General features: G+C 34.1%; 7 protein-coding genes across 7 annotated transcripts; 3 read left to right on the forward strand and 4 right to left on the reverse strand.

The window, feature by feature from the left end:
• The first annotated feature begins 1,557 nt into the window (after nt 1-1,557).
• Nucleotides 1,558-4,633, forward strand: LOC108557520 (retinol dehydrogenase 14). The gene is made up of 4 exons (XM_017914055.1): nt 1,558-1,772; nt 3,473-3,744; nt 3,803-4,039; nt 4,100-4,633. Exons 1-4 carry the CDS (start codon nt 1,762-1,764, stop codon nt 4,588-4,590), a joined length of 1,011 nt encoding a protein of 336 aa, XP_017769544.1. The 5' UTR covers nt 1,558-1,761; the 3' UTR covers nt 4,591-4,633.
• Nucleotides 4,603-9,183, reverse strand: LOC108557511 (retinol dehydrogenase 13-like). The gene is made up of 5 exons (XM_017914041.1): nt 9,135-9,183; nt 6,668-6,784; nt 6,290-6,616; nt 5,915-6,240; nt 4,603-4,862 (listed from the first exon to the last, which is right to left on the reverse strand). The coding sequence occupies exons 1-5, from the start codon at nt 9,181-9,183 to the stop codon at nt 4,668-4,670; spliced, it is 1,014 nt and encodes a 337-aa protein (XP_017769530.1). The 3' UTR covers nt 4,603-4,667.
• A 29-nt stretch (nt 9,184-9,212) lies between these two features.
• On the forward strand, nt 9,213-11,064 carry LOC108557517 (retinol dehydrogenase 11-like). The gene is made up of 4 exons (XM_017914047.1): nt 9,213-9,341; nt 9,401-9,724; nt 9,781-10,118; nt 10,195-11,064. Exons 1-4 carry the CDS (start codon nt 9,215-9,217, stop codon nt 10,387-10,389), a joined length of 984 nt encoding a protein of 327 aa, XP_017769536.1. The 5' UTR covers nt 9,213-9,214; the 3' UTR covers nt 10,390-11,064.
• A 700-nt stretch (nt 11,065-11,764) lies between these two features.
• On the reverse strand, nt 11,765-13,301 carry LOC108557515 (retinol dehydrogenase 14-like). The gene is made up of 4 exons (XM_017914044.1): nt 12,933-13,301; nt 12,550-12,873; nt 12,156-12,493; nt 11,765-12,102 (listed from the first exon to the last, which is right to left on the reverse strand). The coding sequence occupies exons 1-4, from the start codon at nt 13,057-13,059 to the stop codon at nt 11,908-11,910; spliced, it is 984 nt and encodes a 327-aa protein (XP_017769533.1). The 5' UTR covers nt 13,060-13,301; the 3' UTR covers nt 11,765-11,907.
• Nucleotides 13,302-14,349: 1,048 nt separating this feature from the next.
• On the reverse strand, nt 14,350-15,903 carry LOC108557516 (retinol dehydrogenase 14-like). The gene is made up of 4 exons (XM_017914045.1): nt 15,618-15,903; nt 15,221-15,550; nt 14,854-15,164; nt 14,350-14,787 (listed from the first exon to the last, which is right to left on the reverse strand). Exons 1-4 carry the CDS (start codon nt 15,883-15,885, stop codon nt 14,566-14,568), a joined length of 1,131 nt encoding a protein of 376 aa, XP_017769534.1. The 5' UTR covers nt 15,886-15,903; the 3' UTR covers nt 14,350-14,565.
• Nucleotides 15,904-15,964: 61 nt separating this feature from the next.
• On the reverse strand, nt 15,965-18,442 carry LOC108557512 (sperm flagellar protein 1-like). Its single transcript, XM_017914042.1, has 4 exons — nt 18,358-18,442; nt 17,988-18,287; nt 17,798-17,931; nt 15,965-16,092 (listed from the first exon to the last, which is right to left on the reverse strand). Exons 1-4 carry the CDS (start codon nt 18,440-18,442, stop codon nt 15,976-15,978), a joined length of 636 nt encoding a protein of 211 aa, XP_017769531.1. The 3' UTR covers nt 15,965-15,975.
• Nucleotides 18,443-20,303: 1,861 nt separating this feature from the next.
• Nucleotides 20,304-23,097, forward strand: LOC108557550 (TATA box-binding protein-associated factor RNA polymerase I subunit B). The gene is made up of 4 exons (XM_017914103.1): nt 20,304-20,764; nt 20,830-20,947; nt 21,012-21,585; nt 21,643-23,097. Exons 1-4 carry the CDS (start codon nt 20,409-20,411, stop codon nt 22,761-22,763), a joined length of 2,169 nt encoding a protein of 722 aa, XP_017769592.1. The 5' UTR covers nt 20,304-20,408; the 3' UTR covers nt 22,764-23,097.
• The last annotated feature ends 1,609 nt before the right edge of the window (nt 23,098-24,706 follow it).

Consider the following 24,706-nt stretch of genomic DNA (forward strand, 5'->3'; position numbering starts at 1 on the left):
AAAGCTGGCCAGCTCGTTCAGACGTCGCGTAACCGTTTTCTCGTCCTCGATCTTCGGCTGCGACTTCTTCACGCTCACCTTGGACGACTTCTCTTTCAGAAAAGTGTCTTTCTCCTGCGGCGACATCTTGAACATCTCCACCTCTTCGGTGTGACCCTTAGGCACTGCCAACATATCAATGCGCCAGTTGTGCCTGAATCTCTTTTCTTTCAGCCGAGCTCGCGCCTTGTCGCCCTTCTCATCCACCACCTTCTCCTCTGGCTCCGCCATCGCCAAGCGTTCTTTTTTTGATATCTTTTTCTGAAATGAAATATACGAATAATTTTGTCCGAACGTAAAATTTTGATTTATGTATGTCAGTGATTTTGAACTACAGACCACTTGATCCTTTAACGATTTAATTGTTAATCTTAATATGTTATATAAGGTGTCCCAGCAAGACCCCAAAATCTAAATTTTAAATAAAACACTTTTTTTTTTGAAAATACCAAAATATTGATATCGCAAGGTTTATATTTCTCCGGTCTTTAAAAAAATCTTCAGTATACATATACAAATTTATATATCAACAAAAAATTTCTATTTATTATTTAATTTTATATTTAAGTATTTCAAATTTGTTGTCTTTGTATTGTTTAATAATCTGATATAGTAAAACCTTTTTTTTTGTGGCACAAAAATAGGTTCTATTGTATTTGTAACTAACGCTAAGTTTCACTTTTCTCATACTTTCTGCTATAATTAAATGTAATTGTCCTTGGAAAGACAATTCATTTGAACTTTATTAACATCTCCTATATTAGTAAACCATAAAGTATAAGGTTTATCCAGCAGTTTAAAATTTAAAATCTTCTTGGTTTCATTGATTTTCTAAAGGTTTCCTTCTACATATTATCCGTATTCATGGCTGTTAGTTATAGTTGAAGAGAACTGATAGTACTTTTTTTTCATATTCGTGTAGATAGTTTTGCAGAAAGTTATTTGTAATTGGAGATTTTTTATATAATTATGCAATTACCTAAAATTGTATCTTCTATAACAGAGTTTCTCAACCCAAAATTTGCTGTGAGAAAAATAATTTCCGAATCTTAGCTGTAACAATCGTCTTCTTCGAATTCGTCTTTCCTTCGTTTTCTTAAAATTAACATAGCTGAATAAAAACCCAGATCATAGAACAGTTGCTGATGGTACGCAGGAAACTACCATCAAAATTCCTGCATAACGACTGTGTCGTTATACTAATTACTAAATTAAGCGAATTTTTTACATTTACTACAAAATTATCGAGAAAATGAGAAAAAAATAAAAGTTATTTTCAAAAAAATATTGTTATTATATTTCCTCAACCGTTATAACATTTTATTGGAATTAATATTGAGTGAATGTTGTTCGAAATATACATTTACCAACGAAATTATTTTCCAACTTGACTAATTGTTATACGAGGGATACCTGAATTAATTAATAACAGTGGCATCTTGTAATATAATACAAAATACAAAGTTCATAAAAGATTTCCATGCTAATAGATGAAATAAATCAAATGTGCTAAGTGGGGGAGAAAAGATAGAGAGCGAGGGACAGGTGAAAGTACTCTTCTGCACTTGAGCACTTGGACTTGAACGTGGCGAGGCTGAGATTTGTGTGTCGTAAGTGCGGTCAACTTAAGTCCATCGTCAGCAGAACCAACAAAAACAGCAATTAGAAACCGATTGCATTCGAAATACGACACGCGACGTTTGCTTCCAGTTCTACGATTGTATGGAAAACACGTAAGTACAGTTTACCTCAATTCAAATTGTCCTCGAAACATCAATTCCCCATTAGAAAATCGCATGTACAGCAAACGACGAAACGCCTTAACTCATTTAAACCATTACCGAAAGCCCCCAATTAATGCATTAATTAAATTTGTACACGTACTAAAAAAGTTATAATCAACGTTGAGGAAAAAGCCGAATCGCAAACTTCTTAATTATTTGTTTATTATTTGCACCTAATAGCAAACGTTTAAAATGTATTAAAAATAACACACATTTATTATTCTATTAATCGACACTCTCTATTTACTTGAAAAATTATGTGGAAATATTGAATTCTAACTGGGAAAATTTTCGGAATTTTCCTGACTTACATTACATTTTTTTTCTTCAAACAGACGCATCAGAGTTAATATTAAACGTTGTTTACTTTTTGTGTTTGTCGGCCTTGTGACGTCATTTTTAGCACGTTGAAGAGGTGAAGTGGACAAGAAAATAAAATGATTTATAACGAAACTGCAATTTTTGTAATTGCTATTTTTTAATGGTCGGAAAGACGCAAACAAATTAATTAAAAACATTTAGAAATCATGAAATCAATTCTAAGTATCGATGAACATTTTCCTGTCAGCAATTTAATTTATTGAGTCATTAGCTAATTTTATTTGATTTCCTAGAAACGTTTTCATGTCTCTATGTAAATGACTGTCACCAACAATCATATTAGTTTATTTTTATGAAAATACACTGAATAGAATCATTTAAAAGAGTCTTCATAGGAGGAATAGAATTTGACTCTAATCTTTTAGAACCAAAGTGTTGATATAATTTTGCTTTCGGAACTTTCGCTTGAACTATTTACTGGACACAATTTCATCCTAACTTTCCTTAAAAAAAACTTACGAACAGTTAGAACTAATATTTTTTCATGAACTTCAAACTATAATTAATTTCTATTTCATATCTATGATAAAAATTTAATTATTGAAAGTATTTTCAATTTGATTTTGCAATGTACATACAAAAAAGTTAATAATCAGATGGATATTGAAGAATCTTCAAACAAAGTTCCTAAAATTTATTTTTTAAATAAAATTTTCGACGTGTTTTGTATTAGATTAATTTCAATTAGTAGATTTAAATATTTTTCACTAAATTATTAAATTTCAGAAGTTGTAACAAATAGTACATACGCTGATTTCCATCAAACAAGCATAACATTTGAAAAAGAGTCGATTTGACGGAAAGATTGTAAGGAACTTCAGATATCGGATTTATTAATTAAAAGACAAAGTAACTAGTGACTCTAATAAAAGACAGATCTGTTTTCTCAGATAAATAATGCGTATTTATTGAAGTCATATTGAAAAATATTACTCACTTAATATATATAGTTTTCAGTTAAAAATCAATTGATCATTAATTAATCATTAAGTAGAAGTACGCAGAGATAAGTAATTAAATCAAATCGTGGTGCCGCTATATCAACTATTTAAATGCCATTCGTTCTGTTATATTCGATGCGGAGGATGTGCATCTGGTTTGGTGTCAAAGACCTCTCTCTGCGATTCTCGCTCTTCATTTACCTCCACTTCTACAAATAATATTTTAACGCGTTTGATACAATGCGGTATACCGGTTTGCGTTTTCTTGCTGCTCCCTTTGCATCTTCCGTTGCTCGAACTAAAAGACCGTGTCTTGACTGGTGGTAGGATGAATGTTCTTGGTCTCGATCTGTGCACTTGTCTGCTGCTCGCCGCAAGTCTGATTGTCGTCGGCGCCGTCGCCCTCGTTTTCCTGCTGAAGCTATACGCGTCCCGCACCTGTGGATATTTTAAAGATAAGAAAAGGATGGACGGAAAGGTGATCCTCATCACCGGCGCCAACGGAGGCATCGGCAAAGAGACGGCCAGGGAGTTGGCAGCCAGAGGAGCCAAAGTAATCATGGCCTGCAGGAACGTAGACACCGGCAACGAGGCCAAAGGTAATGAACAACGATAATAAATAACATCACCAATGAATATTTTTATTTTTTTGGACAGACGACATTGTGAAATCCACGGGAAATAATAACATTATCGTGAAAAAATTGGATTTATCATCGCAGAAATCGATCAGGGAGTTTGCAGCTGATCTCATCAAGACTGAGCCGAAGCTCAACGTCCTGGTGCATAATGCTGGTACCGCCGAGAAGAAGACACAAGTCACCGAGGATGGCATCGAACTCACGATGGCAACCAACCATTACGGACCGTTTCTGCTCACCCACCTGTTAATTGGTTCGTGCATTTGCGAAACGCGTTAAAACGGAAATCTTAATAAACAAACTGCATTTTCAGATCTGCTGAAGAAATCTGGACCGAGTAGAATCGTCGTTGTTGCTTCAGAGTTGTACAGATTTTCGACACTGAACTTGAACAAATTGAACCCCGTCGATGCGTACGTGCCTCTCTACTTGTACTACGTGTCCAAGTACGCCAACATCTGTTTCACATTGGAGCTGGCCAGGAAATTGGAAGGCACCAATATCACCGCAAATTGTCTGCATCCCGGCATGGTGGATTCGGGCATCTGGAGGAACGTTCCATTCCCGCTGAACATCCCCACAAAACTGATAGTGAAGGGAATGTTCAAAACGCCGGCTCAGGGTTGCCAAACGAGCGTCTTTCTCGCCGTCTCTGATGAGGTGGAAGGCGTCAGCGGCAAGTACTTCATGGACTGCAAGGAGCGCGGCCTCTCGTCCGGCGCCACGGAGGTCAGCAAAGCTAGGAAACTGTGGGAGTTCTCCGAGAAGTTGGCTAATTTAAAAGAAACCGATCCGAAAATATAAAATTGATCGTATTTATTTAATAATTTTTAGTTTTTTTATTTGACACATGTAACGACAGAATTGAAATAAAATGAAACTTAATCCAATCGTTCGTCGCTTCTCAACTTGACCAGTCTCTCGGTTTCCAACCAAATTTTATCACGGAATTTCTTGCTCCAAAATAACGGAGGTATGGGATACGATTTGCAGTCCATAAAGTATTCACCAGTTGTGTTTCGAAGCTTATACGAGGTGGCCAAATGTAGGGTCGTTTGAGCTGCTTGGTGATTGCTCTATAAAAATCACATTATATATATTTCTATTAATTTAATATTTATGAAAAACTTAAGTTCTTGAAAAAATAAAATATCATTAATGTAAAACTTGCAAATAATTAGTTAACTCATTATAGTCGGGAAAATAACTTTAAGCAATCTAATTTCATATGTAATTTTTACATTAGATTAATATTTTTAAGAATGTTGCAAGCTTTTGTTCTTTCATCTTGTACACTTTAGATCAGTAAAAATATATTCGCGGACCCCTAAAATATTAAAATATTTATAGTGGATTTATTTACATTATATAGTAACAAAAAAATTTGATATGCAATAATAATTCATAAATCAAAAAACAGAATTTAACATAATATTAATTATGAATCAACGAGTAATATTTAATTTAAAATAGCGAAGAGACAAATGTGCCAAATTAATGAGACTTCTATAGTTTAGTACAAATCACTAATTTGTCTATTCGCACTTTAATTGCGTTTCTCAAGTCTATACGCAAGCAATGATTTATTCTAGTAGTTCCCAACTCTACTGTGCCATACCCCACCAAAGCCTTTCTAAAATTCTTATGTCCTCTATGTGATATATACATACATATGGTTAAACTCGAGATGTATCCAATTTCGAATTGCATGTTAAGGCATTGTATCATGGTGGGGCGAAAAACCCTTTCGCACAGATATGCAGAACAGGTGCTGATATTCCATCCGAATACGTATTCAAAATTGTACCAAACATTTTTTCTTGAAAAGTGAATTCAAACTTAAATCCTTTGTCAATTTAAGCAGAGTGTCATTGTGAGTTGGTCATAAATTGGTATTATCCTTGTTATTATAAGGATGTCGAATCCACGTCAAGTTTATTTGATTTTTGAAGATGACATTGAATTAAATAATTTGTATGTTTATTATCAAATTTATAATTATTTGAAATTATTTGATAATAATTTGGAAACATTTCTAGTGGATCATAATTTTTCGTTTTCATTCAAATAGATTTCAATTTGTTACTTAGTACTATCTTATATTTGATACATCATAAGAAGAGTTTACCTTCAAAATGAATAGAGAGATGAGTTTGAAAATGCCTTTGAAGAATTTGGACTGAAGCCAGTTGTCGTAAATCCCTGTATTTGTGCCTCCAGGATGCAAAGAATTCACGCTTATACCGAATCTTTTCCATCTTCGAGCGAACTCCGTGCTCGCCATCGTGATGCACGCTTTACTATTATAATATACAATGTACTCTTTCAACGTGGATCTCTTAAACGTGGAAGTTCTGTACGGATTGTTGAGGTCCTCCATATCCATAGTGGAAAAATACGCGGCGATCGAACTGACGAGCACTACACGCGCTGATCCAGACTTTTTCAGCAGATCTGAAAATCAACAATTAATATACCCGTACACCACTTGTATTTTATTTACCAGTGAGCAGGTGCAGCAGAAGGAAAGGTCCGAAGTAGTTGATCTGCATGACCAGCTGCAGTCCGTCCTTCGTGAAGATGTTGCCATTGCTTGAAAGAATTCCGGAGTTGTTGATGAAGATGTCCAGTTTCTTTTCCTCCTCCATCAACTCTTGGGCAAAACGCCTCACCGAATCCAGTGAAGAGTAGTCCAAGTATTTCAGCACAACATTTCCGTTATTCGTATATCTTGTAATATTGTCAGCTAATTTCTGAGTATTATTTCTGCTTGCTATAATAATCCTGCATCCTCTCGAAGCCAATCCCAAAACGGTTTCATAACCAATTCCTAAATTAGTTAACTGCAACTAATCATCCCATCAAATGTTTCCTCATTTACCTGCATTTCCGCCAGTTATCAAAACGGTTTTTCCGACGAGGCATGTGTTGCTGCGGCATACTCCGTGCGATAAGTTGATAAGCGTTTTGATGACGAAGACAATCACAAGACATGCAACTATATCGAACAGCATTGTTAATAGTTATGAAAACATTTTGAACGGTTTTAGAAGTGCCATTCCTGTTAATGGAATAACCATGTCGCATTTTTAATTATAGTCATTTAATTTGATATCAATAATAAATGTACACAGGGTGGTCAAAATAAACATTCATTTCATCCGTCATAAATATAAAAATAATAAATATTTTTATTTAGTATTTGTTTTTATTTAATACTAAATATTACCATTTTGTACGTTATATTAATATTGTTATAAACAAAGATCGAATCATAATTGAAAACACGATTGGCTACTAGGCATGTCGTTTTAATAATAACATAATTCTATTATAACTGGATAATAAATGTGTAAAGCCATGACACAAATAATTATATTTTTTTTAAGATTCTTATAAATAAAATGGATAATTGAGCGTAAAGATATCTCCTCAATAGATATGAGACAACATTCATTTTATTGATCTGACAGCTGCTATTGCAAATTGTACTCTCATGTTTAATAACTGAAATAGATATAAGTAATGTTGTGTCACGGGATTAATAATCTCTGGATACTGTGGATTATCTCGTAGCTATGTAAAATTGGCTTCTAATTATGAATTGCATTACTTTTTAATAATAACATGGATAATAAATGTTTAAAGCCATTACACAAACAACTATATTTATTTAAAGATTCTTACAAAACCGTCAATAAAGTAGATAATTGAGCGTAAATATATCTCCTCAGTTGATCTGAGACAACTGTTAGTATTATGTTCATGACAAGTTTCATTTCATTAATCTGATAGCTGCAATTGCATATTGAGAGTACAATGTTTAATAACTGAAATAGATATATGTATTGTTGTATAAAAAAGTTTTATCAGTTATTTAATCATTATTTTTTTAGTTGATCAAGGCATTAAAAGATGTAGAGCAGGCGCGATCCGTCCAAGGATACGGTGAAACAATGCAATCCAAAGCTTGAACAAGTTGCCAGAATTAAAATAAAATATACAATTAGCGACAGTGATGCAGAAAACGATTGACAGTGTAATTGAATCACACAAGCAGATATTCTGAACTTAAATTTTATCGTAAAGAAGAAGGATGAAATTGCGAGTAAATTTCAATAAATCGAGTTCAACCGAAACTTTGGACGTTTATCCAATTATTTAGATATAAAGTTACAAATTAGTCTGAAACGTTTGTCTTACATGAATCAATTTAAACAATATTTGGATGGAAAAAGTGATACGTTCTTGAGCTTAAAACATTCTTCGACTCTGGATGTTCATGAACAAAAAAAGTTTTAATTTGGAGGATGTCGTGGAGACTGCAAACTATTAAAAATATATCTGAGTATTTTTTTATAAGGATATGGCTGATCTGGTGGAGAACATCAAATATTTCCGTCTGATGAGCCCTATGATCGAATGAATTAAATTTGTTATGCTTCAACAGTTTAAAAGGATAAATAATTTGCTTTGCTTGCACCTATTTTTTTTTACTTATATATGTATACATTTTTTTTATTAATACAAATAATATTATTATTTTAATAGTCAACTGATACAAAAGGGCTATTGACCATAGGTCTTTCTGTCCCAATTTTAATATTAAACATAATGTTTACTTTTAAATCTGAACTTATGGAAGATTTTTTACTTTTTCAAAACAAACTGACTCCTATCACAGACTCCAGTGCAGTGGCGGATAGTTGGGGCCTCTAGACGAATTATTTTTCGGGCCTCCCAAAAATACTAAAAATAATAATCTATTTTAAATACTGTAGGGCAGGAGTTCCCAAACCTTTGCCCGCGGGCACCATGGCGCCCGCCGACCGTTTTACGTGCGCCCGCCGCTGTGCGGTCAAATATTATTTGTATTATTGACTATGTCCAACTATAAATTTACTTTAAAAAAATAATTGGTGCCCACCGCCAGACCGGAATTCTAGAATGTTCTCTTGGGTGCAAAAAGGTTGGGGACCCCTGCTGTAGGGAAATGTCTTCGTTCGGTCACAAATGAAGAAGAAGACGCAGAAATGAGAAATTTTAACATTACCTTAAATCAACTCAAGGACTATTTTTTTCTAGCAGTTGTTTAAAGTGATTAAAATTGTTGAACACCATGCAGCAAAAAGAGTTCGCACATGACGCAAAATGCATCTGTAAAAATTGTCTATGTTTGGTAATAATTAACAAAGAAATCTTCAATCAACAAAAAAATGTAAAAATTACAAATATTGGATGCAAATCTTAGCGTTCTCTAATTTTTTTAGTTTGCTTAAAAGAAATTTACTAGTTTTTGAAAATATTGAAAATAAAATATCGGTAATTATTTTTTTTAATTTAGTTACGTGAAATCAAACTTTGTACACTTATAATTATCGAAAGATTGAGTAGCATCTATTCGATCTGTTTTAATTGTGCCACGAACATGTTTGTCTATGAGTTGATTCTCATAATAATTCTAGTGAAGATATGCTTCAAACTGACGAACGGTATCTGTAAGAGCAATGCAAGTCTCGTCGGTAAAACTGCATTAGTCACCGGCGGAAATTCAGGTAAATCAATACATTCAATATGCTTATATTTAATAACACGTCTCTTTAAATACTTCAAGGCATTGGATATCATACTGCGCTGGGTTTAGCATCGAGAGGATGCAGAGTTATAATAGCTAGCAGAAGTTGCAGCGTGGATGTTAAGAATAATATAATTCAACATACGAACAATCCGAATGTGGTGATTAAAAACTTCGATTTGGGTTCACTAGCGTCGATCCGGCGTTTTGCTCAACAACTGAACGAGGAAGAAGAAAAAATCGACATCTTGATTAACAATTCGGGCTCTGGCGGTTTCGGCAATAAATTCACCGAGGATGGCCTTCATCTAGGCATGCAGGTCAACCACTTTGGACCATTCCTATTGACGCATCTACTCATAGGTGATTGAGGTACCATTTGCTCTTTGAATCATAATTTTAATTTGCCACATCCGCAGGTTTGCTGAAAAAGTCCGGGTCCGCGAGTATCATCTTTGTTAGTTCCTACTTGAGTTTCTTCAACAACCTGAGCCTGGAGAATCTAAACAACCCGTATTGTTCCGAAGATGAAAGTCTGATCAGCGGTACGTGCGACGCAATGACATACTGCAACAGCAAAGTGTGCAACATCATCATGGCCAATGAATTTGCTGAAAGACTCTCCAAATTTGGAATAGACGTGAACTCACTGAATCCCGGCAACGTCCGCACCCCAATCTTTTTGATATTTTTACAGCAGCATTGTTTACAGTACTTGATCAAGCCATTCTACGATACCTTCGGATTCTTTCTTAAAGTAATATATACATACGACAATGTTTAATTATTCAACAGAATTGGATACAATTACACTGTATGTTTGATTGTTGCAGACGCCGTTCGAAGGGGCCCAAACCACCTTGCATCTCGCCATCTCCAACAAGCTTAAAGGCACCACTGGCAAACACTACTGGGATTGCGTACAGTTCCCGATCATACCGAGTATTATCAAAGATAAGCAGATTTGTTCTAAAATTTGGACAAAGAGTCAGGAATTAGTAAGACTCGCGAGGAAAGAAGAAATCTAGATTTAAGAAAAAATAATTATTTAATTAAATCTGCAATGCGCTGTTTCCTGTTTGTGACTAAATCCAAATTGATACTCAAGTATTAATTCATTATGGCATATGATCTTTTGAATACTATGGAACGCGTAGGTAGCTAGCTTAAGGGCCTGCCTGAGCAGACACATTCTGGTTTTATTTCGGGTTATAAGCATCATAGAGTATTTGAAAATTTTGGAGATCTTAAGGAAATAGTTTATCTGTAAAATACTACTGTAAAATGTATGTTAAATGGTTAATACTTTTTTGTGGTAGCTTTTTGTCATTTTCAGAACGTATAAAACGAAGCTTCTTATCTACAAATTTATTTGTTGCAATTGTTTACGAAAATTCCTTTTTCGGAAATTCTCTGCTTAATTGAGGACGACATTTGGGCTTACTATATTTTTTAAGCTTCCTACTCAACCCCAAAAGGTGTCAGCTTATGTCCCCCTCAGTTAATGGACTGCCCTAATTTGCACAAGTTATTAATAGGATTTTAGCATTTACCAAGATCTTTTTCAATAAAAATAAGACTCTAAATATGAATTGGCACTTATACTAGTTTATTCATTGGGCATTTTATGAACATTCAACGTAATAAGTCAAAAATTGTAAAAAAACGAAACAGCATATAAGAAAAACTAAAATTACAAAAATATTGAAATTACTCACACTCATATTGAAAATATTGGTGACTCACAACCAAATATATCTTTAATTTTGTTGGATTTTTTATTTGTTGTACCGCGAAACGGTAATAAGAATAAGCACCATCTATCACGAATGCAACTAAATTATTTTAACATTTTTTATGTTTTTATCATTTAAGGTATAAAACGGCCGTTTAAGGTATAAAACGGCCGTGGCAAAAATGATAAAAACATAAAAAATGTTAAAATAATTTAGTTGCATTCGTGATAGATGGTGCTTATTCTATTATTATGGTGCTAAATAACTACTCTCTCTATAAAAATAATTGTCATTTGAGACAAACAAGTTGTTTGACATTTGAAACATTGATTAAAATATTGTTTTATTGTCATGACAACCCATGACAATAAAACTGATCTGACAGCTTAACTGCAATTTATTTTTGTACTTCCGTATTTTATATGAAAGTTTTAAACAATAGATTTTCCATAAATGTGCACCATTTTATATAGAAATTTATGAAAGGCTGTAGCCTGCCCATATCAGTCTTCTATAAATCAATAAACATATAGATCAGCGGTCCCAAAACTTTTTCTGTTTGCTATGCCCTTAATGTATCAGAATTTATCGCGGTGCACAGTTTGGAAACCGCTAATATAGAACATTATAAAAAAAGGAAATTAAATTAGAAATATAAATATTTTAATTATTTTTGTTTGATATATTGATAAAAATGACTGTTGAGTCCAAAATTTTTCCAAGTCCTGCGTTATACCATGATACAATTATTATTGTTTATTATTCCACAATTTATTGAAATTAGTCAATTAATATTTTTTTTTATAAAATCTAGATTTTCTCTTCGGGCGTGAGTTTCACCAATTCCTCACTTTTCGTCCAGATTTTTGAAGAAATCTGCTTATCCTTGACAACGCCCGGTAGGAACGGGAACTGTACGCAATCCCAGTAGTGTTTGCCGGTGGTGCCCTTAAGCTTATTGGAGATGGCGAGACGCAAAGTGGTTTGGGCTCCTTCGAACGGCGTCTGCGATAATCAAACGTGCAGTATACCTGAATAGAATATTGTCGTATAATTACCTTAAAGAAAAAGCCGAGGGTGGCGTAGAATGCCTTGATGAAAGACTTCGAATGATGAGGATTGAAGGCGAGTGAGAAGATTTGAGTGTGAACGTTGCCGGGATGAAGCGAGTTCACGTCGATTCCGAACTTGGAGAGTCTTTCCGCGAATCCATTGGCCACGATGATGTTGCACGCTTTGCTGTTGGAGTACGTCAAGGCGTCGCTCTTGCTGCTGGTCAAACTTTGATCTTTGGAACAGTACGGGTTGTTCAGATTTTCAAGACTCAGATTGTTGAAGAAACTCAAGTAGGAACTGTGGAAGATGACTCGGGCGGACTCGGACTTTTTCAGCAAACCTGCAGATGAGACAAATTAACATTATGATTCAAAGAGCATATAGTGCCTCAATCACCGATTAGTAGATGCGTCAATAGGAATGGCCCAAAGTGGTTGATCTGCATGCCAAGATGAAGGCCATCCTCGGTGAATTTGTTGCCGAAACCGCTTGAGCCCGAATTGTTAATCAGGATGTCGATCTTCTCTTCCTCCTCGTTCAATTCTTGAGCAAAGCGCCGGATCGACGCCAGCGAACCCAAATCAAAGTTTTTGATCACCACATTCGGATTGTTTGTATGTTGAATTATCTGATTCTTAACATCCTCGCTGCAACTTCTGCTAGCTATTATAACTCTGCATCCTCTCGCTGCTAAACCCAGCGCCGTATGATATCCAATGCCTTGAAGTATTTAAAGACACGTGTTATTAAATAGTAGCATATCGGATGTATCCATTTACCTGAATTGCCGCCAGTGACTAAAGCAGTTTTACCGATGAGACTCGCATTGCTTTTGCATATACCATTGGTCAGTTTGAAGCATATCTTCACCAGAATTATTATGAGAATCAACTCGTAGAAAAACATGTTCGTTGTATATGCAATTGATACGAATTGAGGAGGTTCTTACTCTGCTATTGATAAAACGAACTTGAGATAAACATTTTTTTATTAGACGATAAGCATTCATCAGACCCACTTTTTAAGTGTATCAATCATGCAAATCAAATAATTGTATTGTATTTTACGCTTGGACGTATGATTTATACTCCATATTTCTTTATAGATTTCTTCCACCACTTGATTATTTTCACCAAATATGGAAAATTTCAGAATCACATTTTGACTGATGCGCGAACTTTATCCAGTTTGAAGCATATTTTCACCAGAATTATTATAAAAATTTCGTGCTACTGATAAAACGAAGTTTATCTTAAACTATTTTTAAAACAAGTTTTATTAGACGATAAGTATTTATAAGAATCGTTTTGTATTAATTCATTCATTGAGTTAATTAAATTTAATTTGTGTCATACAAAACTTGTATATTAACTATGAACTGCGTACTATTAACTTTTCTTGTTACACTAACTGTTGACAGCTCGAAAAACTATTGTTCTATCCCGCATACTGATGTAGAAACGGTATGTCGCAAATTTTCGTTCCATATTTCTTTAGTTGAGTATTTTCACCAAATATGGGAAATTTCTAGATGCACATTTTGGCTAATGCGCGAACTTGTCCTTGTTTTAGCAACTATAAGTGCAAAAAAAAACGAAAATACCGATATTATAATCAAAATATAAATAAAATCGCTCAACTCCACTTTCCTTGGGCTCCAGAGTAAAATTCTCGTTTATATTTGAACTGCCCTCGTATAATAAATTACAAAAATCCCGACAACCATAAATCCCGTCAATATCTATGCAATAAGATTTCGTAAATACATAGTTTGTTTTTTTTTTCTCTATTAACAATAACAATTATAATAATTAGACACAACAAACTCTCATTTTCAAAGAGTTTCAAGTCATAAATATTATAGTAGATGGTGAATACGATCTGAGAGGAATTTCAAAATAAATAAAACTTTAATTTATATATTATATAAGTGGTTCTTGAAATTTTTGAGTTCGAGTTGTCTATTGGAGGTCTATAAAATAATAAGCAACTTTTTATTTGATGAGTGATCAAAAAAAAAATATTTTCAATGGGATCTATATAGAATAAAAATTAATGCAGAAGTAATTGTGTGTGAAGAAAGTTAATATTTTCTGGTCAGCAACGAGTTTTTTTTGTTGAGAAACACTGCAATAAATTATAGTTGCTTATTATTATAGTTAAAATTCTGTTATAAAGTGTTCTTGCAACAAAAAAAAATAGAGAAGTTGTGTCGCATTGCGTAAATTCAAAATACTTCTAACGCAACAAAATGTACGAAGGTTACTGCAATCGTGTGCGCTAGTACATAATAATTACTCGAAGGATTTTTAACGAGTGGACTAGATAAACATTATTATTTACTGCACGAAGTAAATTGTTGTGTTTTTATATATTTTTACATGATACATTTCTATGTTAATGACAATGAATTTATGCTTGGGACATTACGTAGCCGTTCTCCGGGATCATCTCCTCGCTCCGTAGCTTCACCATCTCTTCGCTTCGCGTCCACAACTTCTTGCCCAAAGTGTCGTCTAGATGGCTCGGATAAAATTTTGTAATCTTAGCGTTCTCGAACCACATGCCGGTAACGTCATTCAGGTCATCTGAGAGGGCGCAGTATATGGAGGTCTGCGCGCCCTGATGCGGCGTCTGCAAAACAAATCGGAATTTAGTAATTGTGATTTGTTTAATTGGGCTTTAATTAATTAATAATACTTTGAAAATGAAACTTATGATGAAGATCAGGAACGGCTTGTACCAATTTGGCACGTTCCTCCATATATCGGTCATGATGCTGCCAGGATGCAAAGCGTTGCAGGTCACCCTCGTACCGCGCAACCTTCTCGCCAACTCTCTGGTAAACAGCACTTCGCACTGTTTCGACGTATAGTACATAGTCAGCTCAGATTTCGTCATGTTCCCAGAAAACGGGTATTCATTGAAGTGCTCCAGGTCCAGCTGCCCGTAGTACGAGAGCAACGAGGACACGTTAACGACGCGCGCGTTCTCCGCCTTCAGCAGCTTTCCTTTAAAAAAATTAATTTTGACTGCATTTTGAAGGGAATTAGAGCTAGGGATGTACCTATAAGGAGATGTGTTAGCAGAAATGGGGCAAAGTAATTGATTTGCATTTGTATCATTATGCCGTCCTTGGTCTTCTTGTTGCCAGTTCCCACCGCGCCCGCATTATTCACCAAGATGTCGAGCTTCTCCTCGGTTCTATTGAACTCCTCGCAGAAAGCGCGCACCGAATCCAAAGAGGCAAAATTCACCAGTCTCACGTGCACGTTTTTATTACCCGTCGCCTCGATAATCTTTTTCTGCGCCTCGTTTGCCTTTTCTTCATTCCTGCAGGCCAGAATCACCCTGCCACCCCGCATCGCAAAATCCAGAGCAGTGTAATAGCCGATTCCTAATAAGGATGCAAAATTTATTATCAAATCAAAATCATATGCAAACCAAAAAAAAATCCTACAAACCCGTATTGGAGCCGGTAACTATGCAAGTTTTCCCTAAAAGACATTTCATGCAATTCGGCCAACGCGTGTAAGTCAGATACAGTCTCGTCACAACTAAGCCCACCGCCAAAATCAAGCACACATACACAAAAATCATCATATCACCCCCTTCAAAAATCAACTCTAAACAAATGAATGCACCTTCAACAAGCTCGGTTATATATGAAATGAGCGCGCCTCGCAAAGTCGATAAGAATTTTGGCGATAGTAAACATTCAGCAATGCTCATGCACCATTCAAGATGAAATAACACTGTTGAAATATTAAGTTGTTTATTAATGGCAAGAGACACAGATTCTCTGTACGCACTCGTTGAAATTCAAAAGTACTCTGAATTGCTCGAAATCCTTTTCTCGATTGTCAGTCTTTTTATCTCTCCTTCCAAATCCGCGATGCGTTGATCTTTAATGCTCACCAGTTTTTCCCAATGATCCAACTGTAATATATAAACAAAATTATTTATTTAAAAAACTTCCGTTCAATTAAAAGATTTATATATAAAAGTTCAATTAAAAAACAAGAATTCCCTGTTTACAAGTAAATTAGAATATTTTTATACGCGGACTGAATTTACGTGGAAAGGAAATATAAAAAAAAACAAGCGAATTTTTTTTATTAATAATGAAAATGAAGTAGAACTTCTAAATATTCCAAGCGATGAATGAGTTTGTGACAATAAAAAATAAGGTTGTTTGTAAATAGCGATAGTGACACCAAATAAAATTTATTCTTGTTTTCTGAAATATTAACATTATTTTATTCAATAAATATGTATTTTCAAAACTTATATTAACTTTTATTTTTATTTTTTTGTACTTACAGACTTTACGTGATTTTCATTAGCGTAAAAAAATCCACGTAAATTCAGGTACGCTTGTAATTATATATCATTTATTTTCAATTTAGGGTTAAACGAATAAAATATAAGTTATGTAACGAAAAAAGAATACAGTTGATTTTATGCAGTTCCTTTAGCATTTGTTTCATTAGAAAAATAAATAATTGTGAAGTCTACATTGAAAAGTATTTGTAAGTAAGTGTGTTGTATACTTTAATTTATTTTTTAAAACTTATGCAGTGTAATACGGAATTTAACATATATAAAAGTAAAAACCATGATAAAGTGTGGTAAGATAAGTATATTTTAAATTTTTAAAATTCCCCCGACTTACGAACAACCCTTTGGAACGGAACTAGTTCGTAAGTCGAGGGAAGTAAGATAATATATTTTTCGACTTACGAACAACCCTTTGGAACGGAACTAGTTTATAATACCTGTTTAGATATTTTGAAATTTTTAAAATTCCCCCGACTTACGAACAACCCTTTGGAACGGAACTAGTTCGTAAGTCGAGGGGAATTTGAGTCAATTTTTTTCAAAACCGTGAGATCAAAACTTGAGTTTCCATTAAATGGTTTTATATTATTATCAATTCCATACTTTCTGACAGATTTGTTTTATTACTTGTAGATAAAGGTTTTAGTCGTTTACGAACAATTTTTTCATATAACTTTACAACTTTCGCTTGAAATACGAGCTTACCGTCATAATTATTTATTTCTCTACAATTTTACAAATTCAAAACTTTACTAGTTATTAATTTTACTGCGCAATTAATTGAAAAATAGGTTAAATAAATATTCATGTTTTCCGAAAATTAGTTGCTAATGTGGAAATCTTCGTTTGCAAAAAATGGTTACATTATTTTCTTTTCAAAGTGATAATGTCCTAATAAAACATATAGTTATGTTGAGATAAATTGAGATTAAGTTAACTAATACAATGCTCCCCAACCTTTTTATCGACGCGGACCGGTCACCGTTTAAAAATTTTACCGCGGCCTGCTGAGGGAACGACGTGATTTAACATTTTAACTAACTAGAACGTTAAATTAATGAGCTTGTTTCTTTGCAACGAGACGGTTCCATCTGGGGGTTTGTGCGGCCCGGTACAATTTGATCCACATACCGATACCGATCCGAGTACCGGGGGTTGGGGACCACTGAACTAATACGGTTATACGACATACTTTTTAAATATTTGTTATCTTTCAGATATGTTTGGCAATCGCAGTGTTCTTCAACACATGACAAATGCCAAGTTTCATTTTTTTTATGTTATAAACAATTAGGTCGCATACTTTGAGCCTCAATTCGTTGACGATCTGCTCCTTCTCGTCGAGACTCTTCAGCATGTCGTTGAAGATATCCGCAGGCACGATTTTCTGATCGGAAACCTTCGAGCCCTGCTTCATCTTGATAGGCAAAACGTTCCCTGCGCAACCTATTCAATTAATTTCGTATTTTGCTTTGAATCACAATTAACTTCACCTGAACCGGCATCATCTATTCCCTCAATAACGTACACGCTTTCCTCGTCCTCCTCCTTCTCCCTCTGATATCTCTCGATAATATACTTCACTTGAGACAGGACCTTCTCGACGGCGCCCGGTTCCGCCCTTGCCAACTCCTCCATCGTTCCCTTGCTCAGATTCATCCGCAACTTGCTCAACACCTTCCTCTGCAGAGTGCTCCAGTTGATCAGCTTCTGAGACACCGAGTTCTTCGGCGTGTAGTTATGCAAGTCGACCAATTTAGGAAAATGCATCTTCAGAATTTCCGCCAAAGGAACTGTGCATTCGCGAAATGAGAATCGTTCAATTGGTGAATTTCAAGAGAAGAAGCAAACAAAAATCCCTACCGGCATCTGAGAAATCCCTGCTTATGTTTTTCTTCTGTCGAGATAGCTGGTAACCATCGATCCATTTGTAAATTTCCTCGGACATTGTATGTATAATATATAAATTAAATAAAAATGACAGTGACAAATGAAAATATTTGTTACATTATTTATAAGTAAGAAATAGATTACAATTTTACTAAAATAACTGAAATACAAATACCTGATGTATAATAAAATGAATATTTTAAAACTCTAATTTTTTTTCTATATCAAATCTTTTTCTTCGCTCTTATTAATAGTTTTATAGTTGTGATGTAATTTTCATATAAAATAAATTATAAATAAATATTTATTTTTATACTGTCGTCATTTTGTGTAAATTCACATATTTTTCCTATCGTTATTTAATATCTACACTCTCTGTGGGAAACTACACAGTTTGGGAAAACTGTACTAACAATTAACCCAATTTGGGTTGAGCTTAATTTTTACGAAAGTGGCCCTTTGATTGAACGGGGCCCAGTTCTGCAGCCTATAAAGATCATGCCTAAATCCGGGACTGAGTTCTCGGTAAGAAATAGTAAATCAGGTAGATATTTAGTGTTAAAATTAATATTAAATATTCAAAATTGGGGAAAAAAACTGATATAGAATCAGTATGCGATAAATACTAACTTTGACAACCTGTAAGGAAAACCTTTATAACGTTAACTATCTGAATGTTACCTCCAGTTGTACCTATTTCTTAAGGGTTTCCTTAAAAATACATATATACAATATTTACCTTGAAATATTCCAAGATTTAAACACGTGTATTTTAATAGAAACATATCATTCTCTATTAAAAATGTTTTAAATATATACAAAGTGGACTTGGTAACTAATAATTACTATAATAATAAATAATAATTAAGTTTAAAATGTAATGCAGGAAAACAATTATAAAAAGGTATACATATATCTAGTAAATACTTCCTTTAACTAAATTGCAATTATACAATTATATATAAAAAATATGGAATTTAATGAGAACGTTTAGTTTAGTTTAGCAAAAATATAAAAGCTGGGAGATAATTGCATTCAGTAATTTGAGAAAAATAATTTGGACCCTGTGCACAGATATTGTTAAATATTACAATAGATCGATGGTAAGAGAGAAACTTCAAATATAATCAATTAAAAGCTAATAAAACTAAGGTGAAATGCGATGCACACGGGTCCACGAGCCAAGGTAACCCATAGAATGCAGAACAAGGTGTTTTTAATTATCGATAAGATAAAATATTTTCCAGTGGTTATAATTTCAATTCTGTGGAATCCTCAGATTCTAACGTGTCTGGGGCCCACAATTAAAAATCAAAGCTTTTCTCGCACACGGGCGAAGTCTTTTTGTAACAAATTATCTATACTTTCTACATGAACTTGCTCATACGAATAAAAACAAGTGAAATAAAACTTTTCAAAAATAAAATTTTAATTGCACAACATAATTTGTATGCAATATGTGAATAAAAAGAACCTGACTTATATGTAAAGAAAACAAGTTTTTTTTAAGTCGGTGAACCTTGTATATTTGTATAATGGCTCGAGCCTGTTATGCTATGCCTCCCCAATTATGCTAATATTTTATTGCTATATGGTTCCATGAAGAAACCGAACTGTAACCGAACAGAGCAATGCTGTATTATGCAACTCATAATACACCATTCGGTTAAAAGTAACTAAACATTGCAAAACAAAATGAAACGTTAAGTTTTAAGCAAAAATAAAACATCTCTTAATATTTAAGACATGCAGTATAAGTTAAGATTATATTATCTACAAAAAGAGAAACTACTTTAAATAATGAAAGAAAACAATAATTTTGTAAATAAAAAAGTGCATATATTTTACGACAAATACAAATATTGTAAAGATTTGGAATTGTATTTCATTTTATGGAGTTGCAGGGATGCAACATTTAAATTTGTAAATATAACCTAAAATATTAGCGAAATTACAATAAATAGCGAGCAGTGGCGAGGTTCCATATAATCGTCTGAATTTTTTTAAAGTGAAAAACATAAGCCATGGCGACGGTGTGCCAGACGTGCGGCACATCCGTATTTCGAATTTTTGAGGGTAAGTCGATTTGTTCGGTGTGCAACACTGAAGTCGAGGACTTCGTTAGCAGAGAGAATGAGATAGAGAGTGAAACCAGAGCAAGGAAGATTGCTTCTGGAACAACTAATGAGAACAGGTTCACTTCATGGGAATTCTATAATAGAATCATGCTGGGTTTGACGAATGAACTAATTATCTTGGGGGCTGACACAAAACTGAAAGATGTGATGCAGAGGATCTGGTTCATGTATTTGAAGAAAAAGGAGGTGGTCAGTGAGGATCCTGATGCTCTACCAAAGTTACCTTTTAACTACAAAAATTTGTATGTACATTTCATTATTTGTAATTTAAATATATGTATATTTAATCGCTGCTTTTTGTGTTTAGAGATGCTGAAATTATATATGGTTTAAAGAAGAAGAAGCGCGTTATTGATCATGACAAGCTGCTGCTTAATGAATCGAATGAGGAGGATATAATTAGAGCCAAGAAAAAACGATTTAGGGTGTGTGAGTTTTGATGGTTGATTTAAACAAATTTAATCAAAAATTATGTTTCTTCTAAATTAGAAATTAGCTGTGAACGAGGCGTTTAACGAGTCGCAACGTGATGAAGTTGACTGGTCTATGATGAATCAAACCATAGCTGATTTGAGAACAGATGAGGATAAGATTCCTATGCAGGTGAATCAGGTGGATTATGACATGCTGCTGGAGCATATGACTAAGGATCATTTGGAAGAACATCTGGAGGATTTAGACAATAAAATGACGTGTCACAATTTGAAACTTAAGGATATTCAATCTTGCAAGAGATTTCTCAAAAGTCATCTCAGCAAGAACATACTCTATCAGTTGCTGTACATCGGCTTGATGATAGTGAAGAGCGACATCCAATGCGGAGATATGTTGAGGTTCATCGTTAATGGCCATATGAGCTACAACAATATTGGGCATCTGCTAACTGAGGAGATGGTCACCTCTCAGAAGAACTACAGGTGGCTGAGGGACACCACTCCTGTAAAAAGAGAATTTTTGACTAAATGCTGGGCGTTGGTTGATTACATAAAGGTAAGAGAGTATATACCAATACAAAATTTACCTGCTCTATGCAAGAGGTATTGCAAGGAATTGAATTTACCTAGTAAGTAGTTTAATTTCTTATATACTCCTTAATATAATAAAATATAACATATTTTAGACGAGATTCAGCGCATGGCTTTGAATCTAATGGCGGAGAGTCGGCCAAGATTTAATGGGAATTCCAAGGATTACGAGGCTCGGGCGATGTGCTTCATCGTATTCACGCTGAAGATGCTGTTTTCCTTTGACTCGATTACTGAGTACAAGTTCTCAGAGTTCGCCGATCTGCTGGACGACAAATGCAAGATGTTCAACATCATAAAGTGGCTGGAATTCATCAAGTGTCGCAGAAAGTTGTTGGCGATGTACCATTTACCGACGCAACTCGCCAAATCTACAGACGACATTAATCATAACAATTTAATAGAAATGTTAGAGTCTTGTCCGCCGGTAAAGGCTAATACCACCAAGACCTGGGAGCAATCGAAAATGTTGAGTATCATAGAAACTTTGAAGTCGCAAATTAACAGAAAGCGTCGGTCCCCAAAGTTCGAGCCCACGTTGACCCCTCTGCAACACTACACCGAGCAAATTTTGGATACGGGGAACGTGGACGAGACGTACCTGCTGAACGTGCTCCAACAGGATTTCACTTGGTTTAGCTTGGATTACCTCACTAACACAGAGAAGTACGCTAAGGTGAAATTGAATATGCGAAACGCGAACGACAACATCGAGTTCGTACCAATCCTAGTGAAGAGGGTGCCACCTACTAGGGCTACCGTTGATTGTATGATAGTGGACGGGGAGACTCCACAAGGACAGGATTTCCGATTCCTAAATAAGAAACCGTTGGTAGCGAAAATCAAGAAAAATAGGTCGGCGTATTACATGCCGGAGATGGACAAGATGATTGGGAAGGATGCAGAGAGTTTTCCGAGCTATAAGGAGCATTACGCTCCTGAAAAGAGGTTCTGGTTATTGTTGGGGCATAAGATAGACCAGAAGGAATCGCTTGCCGAAGAGTATTTCAAGAACCTACCTTATAACTTCCGCACAATCCTTGAAGAATGTGCCAGCATGCTGCAGACTACACTATCCAATTTCTGCCAGGAGTACGTGTACTTTGAATCTTACATATGTTACTCCTTCAAACCAGAACGCACGAAAATCTTGACCACGCATGGCAATAAATTACATTTCAACACCACCAATCAACACGCCCGAGACTATTGGTAGAATGATAATGAAATAACTTCAACTTTTGTAAGTATTTTTTATATAAATTTATAAACTTTTAAAGTTAACGTGATATTTTAAAAACATAAAAAAGAAATACTAAATTTACGAATTTAATTTTTACCTTCTCCGAATCCTACCGCCACTACTCAATTGATCCAATGCATTATGTAAGATACAACTAAAACTACACATTAAACTATAAGAACTTACCAATTATACCACTAAACGCGGTTTCCAAGGCAATAATCGTAAATACATATCACGATTTAAATCTATCTAGAATCAATAATTTCCAGATTGAAAAAAAGAGGATTTGTTTTATGTTTATTGAAAAGAAAAAGTAAACAATTAGCAAAATAATCTTTGTTTATATATTTTAGTTTTGTCCACGTTTTGTTGTTTTTTTTTTGGAGGGGCGGAGGGAAGATAAAATAATCACCTAAAAAACAGTGACAAGGGGGGGAATGTCAAAAAAGAGAAAATAATAAAAAATAATCGGCGGTTTCTTGACCAATTAACAGACATAACATATCGAAAACTAAGCTAAAACTTGTTTTTCCGGACACATCGCTTGCTCAATTCCCAGAGGAGTAATTATTAACCGAACTTAAGATATCTAAAACAAGGAGATAATAAAGAGAGAAAAATAATAAAAGTATAAAGGAAAATCAATTACAATTTATCTAAACTTAATCACTAAGTCTCTGCGTGTGTGTGTTGTTTCTTCTTTGATCGAAATCTCACTCGACGACTGAACATCCAATTAGATAAATCACGAAACTCAATAATTAAAAGAAAAACGAAATAAGCTTTATCGATATTTAAGAGATTTCCGTGTATTATTAAAAGTAGAAATTTAGAGAGGCGATGAGAAATTATTTCTGTTATTATTATTATCATTACATTATTAATATTCTTTTTTTTTTGTTTGTTTAAATATAGTATATAATATATATAAGCCACAAGCTTCGTTTCTTCTCGAGTTTTTTTTTTGTTGTTTTTCCTTTTGTTTTACAATAATTATTATATATAATAGGTAATAAGTAAAGTAATATACAAGGACCTGAAACGATAGTTAGGTTGACACAAACTGAAAATAGTAATAATTATTAAATATCTATATGAGAACACAATGTACAAAGAAGACAAACCTCACATGGCACTTTAAGGCTTTTTTTCTCTCTTGTTTCTCAACGAGATGGGCGCATCCAGCAATGTTTTTTTTACATATCGTCCATATTCAGTAAAACTAAATAAATAGTAGCCTTTTAAAAAAATTAAATCTATTAATCCTTAACGCGAGTACATTTTAAGTTGATTTTAATCGTGGCGCGAGGCGAACATCACTCAAATCGATAAAATTAAAATCGTCGCACCAATCACACCCAACTGCTGATTAAATATATATGTAAATATTTGAAAACACTGGTTTTGACAAAGAAACTAAAACACCCTGTATGTATGTTAAAAGAAATTCGGCGGTTGCGTTTTTTTTTTAATTTTCTTTTTTAGTTGCTAATTTGTATTTCGGAAAACGATTTTACTAGTTATTTACATTTTGTACACGAAATAAACGGATGTACGCGAGATTCAAGTAAGACAAGCGTGCGATTCTTCAATGCTTACAAAATAAAACAGCGATCGCGCGTTTAAATCCGAGTACAATATTATTACATGAAATCGCGTTTACTTGTTCCTTCTTTCAACATTCATATACATACACATATATAGCAATACAATAACTCATGTCATAAAAGGAATTGTTTTTATCTTCGCAATATCACAGAATTCAAAACAATTAAAAACGAGAAAGAAAAAAAAGACAAAATATATACGAAACTATTTGCTAGCAGAGGTGGGAAATAAAGACACATAGAATTATGTAATTATAATAATAATCAATACTAAAAAAATAATAATAATAAGTAGTAATAAAAATA

This window comes from Nicrophorus vespilloides, unplaced genomic scaffold (genome assembly GCF_001412225.1).
Source record: "Nicrophorus vespilloides isolate i.1.1-1 unplaced genomic scaffold, Nicve_v1.0, whole genome shotgun sequence".
In the NCBI taxonomy this organism is placed as follows: domain Eukaryota; kingdom Metazoa; phylum Arthropoda; class Insecta; order Coleoptera; family Silphidae; genus Nicrophorus; species Nicrophorus vespilloides.

What these genes read in the sequence shown, in the direction of transcription:
- LOC108557517 (XM_017914047.1), top strand. Translation starts at nt 9,215, where the DNA reads ATGTTTGTCTATGAGTTGATTCTCATAATAATTCTAGTGAAGATATGC. An exon ending in AGTCACCGGCGGAAATTCAG is followed by an intron (nt 9,342 to 9,400) that starts GTAAATCAATAC and finishes AAATACTTCAAG; the next exon opens with GCATTGGATATCATACTGCG. An exon ending in ATTGACGCATCTACTCATAG is followed by an intron (nt 9,725 to 9,780) that starts GTGATTGAGGTA and finishes CCACATCCGCAG; the next exon opens with GTTTGCTGAAAAAGTCCGGG.
- LOC108557511 (XM_017914041.1), bottom strand. Translation starts at nt 9,183, where the DNA reads ATGCTACTCAATCTTTCGATAATTATAAGTGTACAAAGTTTGATTTCA. An exon ending in GATAACTGGCGGAAATGCAG is followed by an intron (nt 6,617 to 6,667) that starts GTAAATGAGGAA and finishes TAACTAATTTAG; the next exon opens with GAATTGGTTATGAAACCGTT. An exon ending in TCTGCTGCACCTGCTCACTG is followed by an intron (nt 6,241 to 6,289) that starts GTAAATAAAATA and finishes GTTGATTTTCAG; the next exon opens with ATCTGCTGAAAAAGTCTGGA.
- LOC108557515 (XM_017914044.1), bottom strand. Translation starts at nt 13,059, where the DNA reads ATGTTTTTCTACGAGTTGATTCTCATAATAATTCTGGTGAAGATATGC. An exon ending in ATTGACGCATCTACTAATCG is followed by an intron (nt 12,494 to 12,549) that starts GTGATTGAGGCA and finishes TCTCATCTGCAG; the next exon opens with GTTTGCTGAAAAAGTCCGAG. An exon ending in CCCTCGGCTTTTTCTTTAAG is followed by an intron (nt 12,103 to 12,155) that starts GTAATTATACGA and finishes TGATTATCGCAG; the next exon opens with ACGCCGTTCGAAGGAGCCCA.
- LOC108557512 (XM_017914042.1), bottom strand. Translation starts at nt 18,442, where the DNA reads ATGTCCGAGGAAATTTACAAATGGATCGATGGTTACCAGCTATCTCGA. An exon ending in CAGGGATTTCTCAGATGCCG is followed by an intron (nt 18,288 to 18,357) that starts GTAGGGATTTTT and finishes GCGAATGCACAG; the next exon opens with TTCCTTTGGCGGAAATTCTG. An exon ending in AATAGATGATGCCGGTTCAG is followed by an intron (nt 17,932 to 17,987) that starts GTGAAGTTAATT and finishes TAGGTTGCGCAG; the next exon opens with GGAACGTTTTGCCTATCAAG.
- LOC108557516 (XM_017914045.1), bottom strand. Translation starts at nt 15,885, where the DNA reads ATGAGCATTGCTGAATGTTTACTATCGCCAAAATTCTTATCGACTTTG. An exon ending in GCTAACACATCTCCTTATAG is followed by an intron (nt 15,165 to 15,220) that starts GTACATCCCTAG and finishes ATTTTTTTAAAG; the next exon opens with GAAAGCTGCTGAAGGCGGAG. An exon ending in TCATAAGTTTCATTTTCAAA is followed by an intron (nt 14,788 to 14,853) that starts GTATTATTAATT and finishes TTTGTTTTGCAG; the next exon opens with ACGCCGCATCAGGGCGCGCA.
- LOC108557550 (XM_017914103.1), top strand. Translation starts at nt 20,409, where the DNA reads ATGGCGACGGTGTGCCAGACGTGCGGCACATCCGTATTTCGAATTTTT. An exon ending in CCTTTTAACTACAAAAATTT is followed by an intron (nt 20,765 to 20,829) that starts GTATGTACATTT and finishes TTTTGTGTTTAG; the next exon opens with AGATGCTGAAATTATATATG. An exon ending in CAAGGAATTGAATTTACCTA is followed by an intron (nt 21,586 to 21,642) that starts GTAAGTAGTTTA and finishes AACATATTTTAG; the next exon opens with ACGAGATTCAGCGCATGGCT.
- LOC108557520 (XM_017914055.1), top strand. An exon ending in CACCGGCAACGAGGCCAAAG is followed by an intron (nt 3,745 to 3,802) that starts GTAATGAACAAC and finishes TTTTTTGGACAG; the next exon opens with ACGACATTGTGAAATCCACG. An exon ending in GCTCACCCACCTGTTAATTG is followed by an intron (nt 4,040 to 4,099) that starts GTTCGTGCATTT and finishes CTGCATTTTCAG; the next exon opens with ATCTGCTGAAGAAATCTGGA.